Source organism: Diadema antillarum, unplaced genomic scaffold (assembly GCF_040938485.1).
Source record: "Diadema antillarum isolate AM-2024a unplaced genomic scaffold, OU_Dant_1.0 scf00000029, whole genome shotgun sequence".
NCBI classification, from domain to species: Eukaryota; Metazoa; Echinodermata; class Echinoidea; order Diadematoida; family Diadematidae; genus Diadema; species Diadema antillarum.
The window spans coordinates 2,621,522-2,635,192 of NW_027270918.1; the positions used below are offsets into that span (position 1 = coordinate 2,621,522).

The following is a 13,671-nucleotide window of genomic DNA, read 5'->3' on the forward strand; positions in this document are numbered from 1 at the left end:
AACTTGTTGTTCACATAATGTATCTGACAAAATTGATATTAATTAATGAACATTTTGTTGTTATTGCTTGTTTTAATAAAAATGTACACTCATCTTAAATAGTTTCCAAATATCCCATTTGTGCATCCGATGTTTCTGTTTGTATGGCATTTAACTGTTCTTATATTTGCAAACCCAAAGGCCTGAAGAGAGCTGAACCTCACCAAGCCTTGGGACAGACAGCTGCAACTTAACTTCACCCAGGTCAGAGTCAGACTGCAATTGGGCTACGATCTGTATAGCAGCATCTTATCTATGACAGAACACAGGTATGCTTTCTCAAATTAAACCTGAAAGTATAAAGATTTTACAAAATAAACAACTTGAATAACAGTTGAAAAAAGGCAACCTCTGTTGATGACATATCAGTTACAGGTAATTTGGTCTTTCTTATTTTAGCAATTATTGTAGACTTGGTGGACAAACAATGTCACCTCTGTATGTGAACTGTTCCACATGAGAAATTAAGAAATTAGTGCATTTATATAACCCAGTTGGGAGTTGATTCAATGTTTATGTCTACATCAGCCACAAGAGTTGATTAATGCACTGACATGGCAATGCAGCTGACTTGTTGCATAACCCATTAATTCATCTTTCTGTTTATTTTTGAACTCCCAGCTTGCCTGATATGATTTACAATCCTTTCTAAAAAAAGTTGAATAAGTCTTTACTGACATGAATGAATAACATTATGTCAGATGAGTGTTTTAAGTCACAGGCACATTTTCATTTTGAGTCTGTGTCACACCTTTTTTGTTATCAGGAAGAATCTGATAAACTTATTCTTGTGTATGACAACCCAGACGATTTTTTTTTTTTTTTTTGCCTTTGATGCTGTTAAACTGTCGCTAATATACATGTATTGTATATGAAATATTGCTGACAAGCAGCTCTGTGTAATGATATGTGTGGTCGTCGTGTGTGTATTCATTCAACTGTACACCCACATGTTACCACTCTGTATAATGTCAGGGAGAGGGGATGTGATTTGCATGTCGCAAAATTTCAGTATGTAACCAGTATTGTTTATTTTTTCCATATTCTATTTCTTTTCTCCTTTCTTTCTTTTTTCTTTCATATAGATTCTCAAGGCATGGAGCTTGCCAAAGGTGATGCAGACAGGTTGAATATAACATATGTTGGTTTTGACCGCTGTGGATTCAATCCTTCAAAAATTAATGGTATACAATATATACAATTTTGTTTTGTTTTGTTTTGTTTTGTTTTTTTTTTTTGGGGGGGGGGGAGGGTGGCTGCATTAGACGTAAGGATCTGACGTGTACCTGCAGCACTGTGATGAAAGTCATGAATGCGAATTTCATGGTGATTTTGTAATAGATCCTTATGACAAAAGCTTCTAGCACAACAAAAATTCCTAAAATGGAGTGTGAATATTATGTCTTTCAGGACATCATTTGGAAAATAAGAATAGGTCTATTGTTGCTAGACCTACACACATGATAAATTTTCAAATTTCATGCACTTGCTGCAAATGACATGAGTAATATAGGTTTTCCCGGTCAATTTCATACTTTTGTCATTCAAGTTCCTATTCCGAGCATTCGATTTCACGCATTCCACTCTCGCAGCACTGAATCAGCAATCAAATTCAAAATCCGGTCATTCGAATTCACTATCCGAGCATTCAAATTCACTCTCGAAGCATTCAAATTCACTATCGGAACATTCAAATTCACTATCGGAGCATTCAAATTTAAGAGAGGAGCACGCATTTCATCAAAGAGCATTCAAATTCATGTCAAGCTGGCGACGGAATCTCGTCGGTCATTCAAATTCGTGAATAGGCAACCATGTTCCAAATAACTGCATTCAATTTAAAAGAAGTCCTGAATTTAGTTAGTTTGGGGCCGTGTATACATGTGTTTCTCACTTGGCTTTGAATATATTGGGATTTATGATGATTATTTATTTTGCAGTAGAGGTCCACCTGTTAATTGACAATTTTGAACTCGCGCTTAGCAAATAGGAATATACAGGCACATTTCCCTGGGATGGGACATAAAATGGAGGTCCCACGTGTAAAAGAGTCACAACTCATGCATGTAAAAGATCCCACTTCATTATTCATAGCAAAGAGCAAAACATCTAACTGGACCCCATATGGAAGACCAGCTTTTGCAGCTGAATATGGGTTATCCAGCCATCTTCTTTGATAGAAAATTAAACAAACAAACAAAAATTAGGCACTGTATAGGCCTACAGACGAGCATAATACGGAGGATTGGTTGACACTTTCGAGGAGACTGATACATGAGCATTTTATACGTGTTGTCTGTTGTGTATTGCTGTCTTATTGATTTAATTTTGCGGGACTATGTGAGATCATTGTGTGTTAGTTTGTCTTAAATTGATGAATTGTCATTATATGGTTGGTGTTGGGGCGTTGTCAGCATGCAGTATCATCAAGAAATATGATTACTAGTCGTTGTGTTGTTTGGATGCACTGCTGATTGGACATTGTCATTTGACATTCATTGAGATGAAAAACAAAGAATACATGTACAGAGAACAATGTAGAACATGTAAACAATCCTAATTACACAATATGCAAGCATTCATTGGTTGTGTTGGCACTTTTTCCTTTTTTAAAAGTCTCCTCCATTTTCCTCGTTAAATTGATTGCACGAAGTAGGAACTTGATCGCCTAAAAATGAATTTGAACGCTCCAAACAAGCTCATTGGGACTATCACGTGACTATCGTATGAATTTGAATGCACGAGTAGGAAAGTCGGTGCTCGCATTTTGAAATTGAATGCCCAATCGTGAATTTGATTTCACGAAAACGAAATAGAACGCTCATAAATGAAATTGATCGCTCGGATTCTGAATTTGAATGCCCCGATATTTTCGCGTGCGTGCGCTGCGTGAATTTGAATGCACATTAATGAATTTGAGTGATAAAAGTATGAAATTGACCGGGAAAACCTATATTACAGAACCTAATAACATCTGGACTGTTTTCTGTCTGCTTTTCTATTTTGTGTTCACATAATTGGCATGCTCAATTTCAACTTATTCTGGTAATCCCTTCATTATTGTTGCTCTAGAGTTTTGTATCCTAGTTTTTGTCCCATTCATTGCACCGAACATAGCTAGGTAAGATTAAGAGCTTAAGATAGACCGCATACTTCAGAACCTATTTGCTAGCTATGCTTTTGCAGAGTGTGTGCTTTCTTTTTAATATTCAAATAGGTTAGGAGAGTCCATCTGAATTCAGTTGTACATCATTTTAAAGAGTGTGCTCTTTCAGAAACAGGATTGGCCTTTTTTTTTTCCTGCAAGATACTAAGAAACCACTATTGAAGTGCTACAGAGCATTAATTCAAAGAAGAGTTCAATGTTTATTTGACGAAAAATGGTTTTGAAATGGCTGAGATATCCAAAATAAAGGATTCTGATAAAAAATGGAACCAACATTTTACTAGAATCGCTTTGTTTTACTCTGCTTTTGGATATCTCAATCATTTCAAAACTAATTTTCGTCAAATAAACATTGAATTCTTCTTTGAATTAATGGTCTTTCATATTTCATAAGAGGTTTCTTTGTATCCCCCCCCCCCAAAAAAAAAAGAAAAAAAAAGAGAAATGTTAAAAATCTGAAACCAGGTCTCAACCAAAACTTTACCAGCCCTTTCACCAGAAATCCATGTTTGGTGACTTTCTGTTGATTTTGTGATACAGAGTCACAATTGCAGTGTTAGATATGAAGCTACAATCAGACTATTGCAGTCTGACTGCTGAACTTCACTGAGTTTTGTCATAGACGAGTCCACATAGGCCACATGGCATAAGTGCTTTGCCAGGTACATGTATTAACCAAACCAGAAATGAGAAAAATCCCCCCTTCAAAAGAAAAAGCAAAAAATTACAATACAAAACAGAACAGAACAATTAAGCGTGCAAACAATTCAATGAAAAGGAAATGGGTGAATTGAAGCACTCTGGAAAAAAAAGATTAATAGTAAAGTGTAAGAAAGCATTTTCAAACAGATAAATGTAAATTTTGATTTCTGATATTTGATGATTAAAAGCTATTGTGCAGTAGACAAGGTCATTATTATTAGTATTAATATCATAATTAATATTCTGATATAGGAAACCTTAGAGTGCAAAGAAGGTGGATTGCAACACATATTATCATATGCTTACAAAATATTTGCAATGATAGCATTGTGTGAAGTTCAGCTGTTTTCATATTTTGATTAATAAACCATGAAAACATTTCAAATGATTATGAAAGATCTGTTGATGTACAGTTGTATAAGTGATCCAAACATTAATACATCAGTGAACGTTGCAGTGCATTGTTTTTGCTATTATTTCCAGGCGTATGACGGCAATATTTATGTAACCCAGTTAGAAATTATGTCTATGCGGGCAATTATCATTTGATTAGAAAGATAGAATTAGGCATAGCTTATAATGTAGAAATGAAGTATAATGTAATACCAAAAAATACTGTGAGTGATAATATTTTCACGATGACTCTTACCAGTATCACGAATGTGGTTGTGATAATTGTTCTGTGATTATGGTGACATTGACATTTAAGATCAGATGTTCTAATGAAACAGGCAAAGAGAATAAAATGTATGAAATTTTGACAGCAACAGCTGTTCCAATAGTTTTTGCAGTTACATAATCACTCACATGACGTGTAGTTAAATTGTGAGGAATTGATATTAATGAGTATGATATTGATAGCAGTGAATGAATTAAATAATTGAATCATTGTCGGCATATGTCCTCCTGCCTCTTTCAATGAAATGTGTTCCCATTGTGGAAATTGATAAGTGAAATCATATCCAAGTAAGAAACAAAGAATACCTGCAGAAATTAGAACTATCATTGTGATTTTTACCCCCACCTACAACTGAGGGAGTTTGTTCAACCAGCTCTAACTTTATATGGTTTTATTAAAAAAGAAAGAAACTGTACCATGGAAATGCGTTGTTCAACATTTAATAAAGTTGTGTTTGGTTAATTCAAAAAATCTGTTTGTCACATGTGTCTATATGTATCGCAAGTCAAGTGCTCAAAAACTTAGTGAATTAGATGAATAAACTGGAAAGTCGTATGATTTTCACAAATGATGTTACCATGGCAACACACTGTTCAGTACAGTATTAACGAAAGATGAATATACACAAGTACATAGTATAAATTTCATGTTTCAAATTTCTAGTCAAATGCTTAAAAGCTTAGGAAGTTAGCTGAATCCACAATATTTTTGAAGGATTTTCATTCAAAATAATCTGTTACCATGGCAACATGTGTGAAAAAGAACAAAGAAGAAATTTGCACATCAGTCTATGTACTTAAGCAGTCTTATGTGCCAGATTTCAAGTAGAATGCTCAAATACTGAAGGAGTAAACTGAATCTACACCCTTTTTTATTATATTCATTGAAAATGCTGTTACCATGGCAACACAATGTTCTATATCTGTGGAAGATGAAGTTTACACAACTTCATATCATGGTGGTCACATGTACCAAATTTTAAGCAAAATGCTCAAAAGCTGGGAGATGGCGGAATCCATAATATTTTTGTATGATTTTCATTCAAAGTCTGCTGTTACCATGGCAACGCATTGTTCAACAATTGCGAAAGATGAAGTTTCCACATCTACGCACTATGCCGGTCACATGTGTGCCAAATTTCAAGTCATATGCACAAAAATTAACAAATTTAGCGAATTCACAATTTTTGTATGCTTTTTAGTGACAAAATGTTGTTACCATGGCAACGCATTGTTCAACATCAACCAAAGATTAGTTTTGCTCATCTACATACTGTAATGGTCACGTGCCAAATTTTTGGTCAAATGTTAAAAGAAATTAAGGAAGTTAGGTCAATTCACATATTTCTTTGTGTGATTGGTATATAGAAAAACTTGTTGCCATGGCAACAAATTTTTTTCACACCACACATGAAAAAAAAAGAGTTTTGCATAACTACACATTACATTCATCTGATTCTATGCTGAATTTCAACTGCATTGCCTTAAAACTGAGGGCAGTAGTTCAATCCACAACAATTTGTATTATTTTTGTGAAAATTTGCCGTTGCCATGACAATGTATTATGCGATATTTAAAATAAAAAAAGATATCTTGCACATCTACCTTTGACAGTGGTCACACATGCCAAATTTAGGGTCAATTACTCCAAAAATGAGCCAAATTTGGATACAATGGCTCTCTCAAAAAGCTATCACATAAACTTAGGAGTGCTCCTGACCACTCCTAGATTTATGTGATAGCTTTGCCAAGTTAGGAGAGACTTTATGTGCTAGCTTTGTTCATGAAATGGTTTCTAGAAAAAGTCTCTCCTAAGTCTGAGTTTATGTGCTAGCTTTATATGATAGCTTTTTCATGAAACGGCTTTTAGCAAAGTCTCTCCTAAGTATGACTTAGGAGAGAGAAAGTCTCTCCTAAGACTTTCATGAAACGGACCCCAGGTCCCTTCCCATAGAGGAACTCTCCTCTCAGCTTACCATAGTCAGAGGAAGGACTCTGAACGGGTGCAGACGACACTCATGCAGGTACAGGAAAATTTGGCGCCATCGACTGACCGTAGGAAAGGCTCCAGTCGCCTGTTTCACTTCTGAACTAGTAAAGTATAAAGGCGATGAAAAGAGAATAATGCCTTTATCCGTCCCACCCGCCCCACCGGGTCTATTTATCTTGATGCAGAGACAGGTTTTAGGTTACAAGGGTTCATTAATATAAAGAAACATCGTGTCAATGCTTACAGGAATAGAGAAGGGTAGCTGTGTCCTTGTTCCCTGAAATCTACAGGATGTTATCGACTTTACTGAAAAGTGTTGGGATGAATTCTTTGAAAAACAACAACAAACATTTCGGTTAAATCTTGCAGACTCAGTAATGAAATAGAGGTCCGAGAGTCGTAGCTCAGATTTCTTCGTAGGCCCAGGAACGTGGGGGGGGGGGGGAGGGACGGGGGAGGGTGGCAAGAAATATATTCTTAGTGGACCTCCTGACTTAAAGGATAAAATTATATCTCGCATTCAGGAGCTGAGGAGTAAGATACGGAAGTAAGCGGGTGGTTGGGATTGTATTCCTGTATACAGATCATGCGATCCTGTCGAGTCCCCGACAATGATTATGTAGACAGCCACGTCTTCGGTTCTTTTCTCTGCGGAGAAATTTAATTTGCAGTGATCCATGACCAGCGACTCCCAATTTCGTAATTAGTCTAAGAAAGTACAATGACTCTCTGAAAACACAGCTGGACAGGTGATCAGAGATGAGGCATGGAAGTGGACTTATAAGTGTATACCTTCATTTGTTCGTTCCTCTTTATTTGCAGTGTGAAATGATCTCTGACATAAGCGGTTGAGCCTATTGCTATCTTCCTTGCGTGTGGCATTTCTCCATAAATTCCTCTCGCGGTCAAATCATAATTATTCGTCATCTCAATATCAGCCCAAAGAACTGTTGTGTGCAATTGACAAACAGTCCTGATGAAGGGAATAGCAACGCCGTAAATGTCTGCATGAAGTCGTTATGAATCCTGGATGACTTCATCGATCAAAATTCTCGATCCGGATAGTCGAAGCAAAAAATAGCTCCATAAGCAGCATCGGCTGTAGCTCGAAAACACTTCCTCCAAAATATCTGCGTATATAACATTCTGCAAATCACGCAATAGGATGTCAGTCTACAGCCGGTAGCGAGACTCAAGAAAAATTGGGTTGACAGGGAGAACGACGTCGTGAATCACCGTGTGTTACTTAAACTGACAGACGATACGATCATTATCATGTTGCAATTTTACCGCTCCTTTTTTTTTTTTTTTTTTTTTTTTTTTTTTTTTTTACTTACAGGCGAGTTATGTACAAATTTGATAACTACAAGCGTGACATGTTTTACACCAGGAAACAAACTGGCTCATAGATGTGACTTACATTGTTTTAGGAACAGTATTTCTGTATCTTAGGAGATAAGAGTATCTTTCTTTTACGTCTGTTGATTTTACTGGCACTCAAACGTGATGGCACATTTTAACACAACAATATCGTTTATTGAATAATCAGACTGCATCATCAACCTGATGGAACGTGTGCATTATACGATGTAAAATAATATTCTCGAACTCTACGAATAATAGACCTCGTAAATCGAATGAATGAAAATGCCCGTGCATGTGCTTAAGTGACATGTTGATCAAACACATTGTGGTATACCACCTTGCTTACGATCGTTTGCATCGACAACAAAAATGACTTTCAAGACGAAGTGAGATGTAAAATATCACCAATAAATTATCCTAGGCCTGTTTCTGGACAAGAATATCAATGGTGGCAGGAAATGAGAGGCGCATTAATGGCAAGCTTGGATGAATGTAGAGTTTTATCATTATCATCATGTCTGCAAATAAACAAATGGTGGATATATATATATATATATATATATCACTTGGTGGCAAAACACATGGTAATAGTTCTGAGGACATTATGCTTTCATGAGCATATCCTCGCAAGGTGACAATGCCTGTTCGAATAGTAAGAACATAACTTCAAACCCAAACTATGGTTACCGCGATTACGCTGTAATTCTTCACCTTGCATTTTTGCCTTTTGCTGCTTGATATGCTTGATACGCAATCAGATCCTAAAAGAGTATAAGTGAAACATTGTTTCACTAATACCCTTTTAGGATCTCATCATGTATCAAGCGTGTACAGTGATTACAGATGTTTCCTTGGCTGTTGCTGTTTAATGAAATCGCACGCTCGCGTAAGATTACAACGCCGCAGAACATAAATATTATTATCATCATTCATGTGCATGGAATCAAAATGACGACTATGTGTCTATTAAAAAGTAAATGTAATGTAAAAGCCATGAACACTATGTGACGTCAAACAAAGTGGATTACTGTTCATGTAAGTGAGCTTGTTTTGTTATGTCATCTAACGGTGATTTCCCATTTCATTCTTACCTATTACAGGTGTTTGACGAGGGACACGCCCCGTCTCTGGTTGCCATGACGAACGAAGCTTGGCTGATGGTCGTGCACCAGTCCCTCCTGCTACTCTTGGTTCTCGAGCGATTCCTCCTCCCTAAGCTTGGTTCCAGCGAGGTATCCCGAGAGCACCTCACCCTGGCCATGTTGGTTTACGTGGCGTCGGCTGCAGACATCTTGGAATTCATCTCGGAAGGTATGAAAGTCGAGATGTTGTCATGTGACCGGGTACTACTCCTCATCATCATGATCATCTGGTCCTGGAGTCTCCTGCAGTACACCCTAGGACCCTGCAGCTCTAATGTGTGGGGTTCCGCTGAGGACCTCAGCTGGGACGGCACGACGAGTTCCGGCCTCTTGTCGGCGTGCTCCTGGGAGGTAAAAGACGTCGCGGTCGCCATGTTCATGCAAGACGGTCCGTTCCTGGTCATGCGGCTCTACTTCATGATTCGCTTTCACATCTTCGACGAAACGACTTTCTTCTTTGCTGGGAAGAATTTTTTCGTGCTTATGCTGCAGGTGTATCACTTGTGCTCCATCTTCGCTGAGCACCGTCGTCAGAATCTTCCCGGTTCGCGACGTGTCGTCTGCACGTGGCCTAAGAGTGCCAGCGGATACTTTGGCGGGAAAACGCAGGACCTCGCTCTGTCCCGCGCTTCACTGACGTGGTGGCCACAAAATTCACTTCCGTCACCGTCGAGGCTGAGCGCGTATCATCGAAACGAAGCTTTCCCGGATGTTGACCGCGTCCTGGGTACAGGCACACTTGAACGTCAGATGGCGAGCACCGCTGAGCGGCGGTCACCTGCACCGCCTAACCAGATGTCTACCGCGCCGTTACCGCGAAGTCCCAAACGGAAAGGTCAGGTAACCGCGTCAACGTCGCTAACCACCGGCTCCCGACAAACGACAGCGGGGTCGGCAGAACAGCACATGCTACCTCTAAACAGTGGTGTTATCTCGAGACCGCAGAGCAATGTTTTTCGGTACAGCTTCAATGGCGGTCATAGTCGAGCGGACTCATCGTCAGGCGCGTCGTTGCCGAGATTTCAGTTCGATAACGGAGCGTTCCTTTTTTGAGACTGCCGTTTAGTTTGCACAACACCAAAAACTCGTTATACCACGGGGATGTTCATGCGTTAAAGTGGCACTCGTGGCAGCGAAGCTGCGATATACAGAGCAAAATAAATTATGCTAATATCAAATCGAATATTGATTATTTCATATTTTTATACTCTGTCACCTCAACGTTCTGAGGTGCCATACTGGTATCTAAATGAGGACAAGTTAGTTTATGCTCAGTCTGAGTTATCTGCTCACTTTGAAGCAGAACTGTCGCTAAACTCTATGGTGCTTGTATATAACATTGCAAACTATTAAGCGCACCTGATTTAGAAGTGCCGGATCACTTGAAGAAAAGCCAACTGAGACTCAGCATGAATACCGAATCGCTCGCTGATTGGACATAAAAACAATCAGATGCATCAGGAAAGTGAAACAATTAGCATTCCTACTTCTGTTGTACCACCACTGAGTATGTTTTGTCGCCTGCGCTAGTGATTTAGTACTGTATAAATATTCAATTGTCATGCGCAAAAGATAATGTCCTCTTGGCCTTAAATTTTTGAGAAAAGATGTGACTATGGCCAAAAAATGCTGTAAGAGATCGTTCATTATACTCTGCAATATGTAAGTTTTGTTAATGAGTTGACTTATAAATGTACATCGAGAGATAGTTTGCATTGACTAGGTGACGAAGGCATGTATTATGCTTGAATTTTCAGTGAGTCAAAAGAGAATGACCATGAAGAGAGAGAGAAGAAAAGAAAGAGAGGAAGAAAGGGAGACAGAGAGTGAGAGAGAGAGAGGGAGAGAAGGGATAGAGGCACAAAGAAAGATAATTTTTTATCAAAGTTTCCTTTTTTGACCCGTGTTTATCGGTAATGAAATTATTGCAGCTGTATAGAAGGCTTCCTGTACGCCCGCATTTAGTAACTATTGTGTGATTGTGTGGCCCATATGCATGCTGCCGCAACGTACAGTGATAGTAGGTAATACAGTGAGTCGATTTTTTTAACCCCTTCTGTGCCAATCAGTTGAATGTGTACTAATTTCACACACATACTGTACCTATTGACACGTAATTAATGTGGCAAGCAGAAGGTTAGTGAAGGAAATAATAAACCGGTTCAGGAACGTCGAAAACTACAAGCATGCCTGATCAGACTACAGTTTCTTTCCGAAAAGCAGAAAGCTTGCACGAGGCTTGGCAAATACACATTACTCAAGCATGTTGCTCGATTGCAACGAAAACGTGTGGAAATGTGTTCAGTGTCCTATATGGAGCACCTTTGGATTTACCAGGCTTGTGCAACATAGGACATTTTCCTCATTAAATAAAGAATGTTCCGATCTTTTAACCCTGAAGACAGATTTCCGAGCTATTCCATTCATCTTTCCCTATAACATACATATCAATTCCTTGTGCAAGGAATTCAGCTTGCACGCACTTGTATGTTGCAATGTCTGGGATAAGCTTTCTGGTTGTTACGATGTACATGGTACAGATGTACTTGGACACTGGTAAAACAGTGTATTGAATTGCGTGTTGCTTGGTTCTCAGGAAAAAAAAAATGGAGGTGCAATTGGCAAGGGAAGCCCAAAGAAGATCTCAGCCAAGATTAAGTTGTATTAAGTCTGTGTCCTCTCGCTAACGTGAAAGGTGAAACACAGTTCACTTCACCTGCTATGTAGTTAAAATTCTCGTGATTATGAATTCAGATGCTTACTAGGATGTCACGTCTACTTCAATCAATCCAATCAGTTTGATCTTCCACTCACGGCGTACCGTGGAACACCCTCGTCAGTTAAAGGTTGTTTGTTTGTTTGTTTTTTTTCAGAATGTCTTTTGGTAAAAAGACACAAGAGCTACCTTTGATAATGTTACATGACAACGAAAATGAACAATGAAAACAATGTAAGATAAAATAACAAGTTATGGCATGCCAAAGGGTCTCAACTCATCGTGACAACAAATTGCAACATGAAACGGGTCGAATGTTTTCCTGGATATTGCCTGTGATGGAAATACACACGGATCAATTAATTAGGACATTTATGTTACTTGAAGGGCGTTCAGTGATACATGTACTATAAAGAAAAATGAAAGGCTCGACTTGCACGGGGTGGCAACCTGTAAGAATTATTCGCTCTACTTTAGACACATGGCAATCTTTCTGTACATTATCGCTTTGTGCATCGCAGGAATTGAACACATCACAAAGACATGACTGTGTGTGACGTCCACTGAAAACCTGCCATTCTTAGACCCATTTTGTTTATCACTACATGTATGTCCGAAATATGCCAAATGTAAAATACTTGAGCCTTGTATGTCTCTTGTTCTGTGTTGTTAAAGTGACATGTGTATAGTGAAAAAAAAACCAAGAGTGATAGTGTTTATGTGTTGTAAATGTTTGTATAATTTAATGTACATTTGTGTAAATAAAAACTTACATTACCATACTGATGAAAAAAGAATGTATGTGCTGCTATGATGAATGTGTGCAAAAAAAAAAAATGTGCATGTAGGATGCCATGAATGTAAGTTTTTCATTTTGTTTGTTTGTTTGTTTGTTGGGAGTGGATGTGTGTGGGGTAGGGTAGAAGTATATACATTGTATACACATGTATATCTATATGCTTTATACTTGTATATATTCACATATACACTGTAACTATATGTATATATATATATATATATATATATATATATATATATTTATATTTATATATATATATACATGTATGTATATATACATACATACATATTGGTTTATATACACTTAGCAAAAAAAGAAAGTAAACACTTTTTCAAGTTTATATTTCTCAGAGATATTTGGCTAAAAGTGAATTTATTATATACCTATTACAAACAGTAATTCATATGGCTATCAACCTGCTAGGTCAATAAAAAGGGAAGCTCTACACATGAGTGAACACCTTTATATTTCTCTTTCAAGGCAGAAAAGTAAAAATTGCAAATATGAACAAATTGTCATTCATGCGTAGGTAAGTGCTCTTCCATATAACAATAGGAACAAAAGAAAAATTGAACACAATAAGAAAATGAATTTATTTGCAAAAATAAACCTATGATCTGTATAACATTACACGAAGCCCAAAAGATCAATAAAGGCAAAAAGTAATGGAGGAAAATTGATTTTCATCAAACTCTCCTACAAAAAATTTCAAATCGAAAAAGTGTTTACTTTCTTTTTTTGCTGAGTATATATGAAATCAATGACAACACTTTTAATTAACAAAAACTGGACATAACAGCCGACACAAAATCATTACAAGTGATAAGAAATGAATTTAATGTTTGCAATGTCTTACAACATTTACACATAGTTTTGGTTAACATAAAATTCACCGAGCTGATTTTTGGCACTTACATTAGAAACAACCCTCAAAAGTGAATACTGTGGCGAGAAAAGTGATCATGATTAAAAATACACTGGAGGTCCAACTTTGCTCAATAAAACACACACACATGCCAGTAATTAGGTACTAGAAACTGTTGCTACATATGCTTGTGACTGTACATTACATGA

At 37.5% G+C, this 13,671-nt stretch overlaps 1 protein-coding gene across 1 annotated transcript in view; it reads left to right on the plus strand.

Moving 5' to 3' along the window:
• The window catches only part of LOC139738027 (transmembrane protein 26-like), a 46,291-nt gene extending 36,156 nt beyond the window's left edge, over positions 1–10,135 (plus strand). The window contains exon 3 of the mRNA XM_071648696.1: positions 9,041–10,135. Coding sequence (XP_071504797.1) covers positions 9,041–10,135 — 1,095 coding nt within the window. The remainder of the gene's footprint in view (positions 1–9,040) is intronic.
• Positions 10,136–13,671: the final 3,536 nt, after the last annotated feature.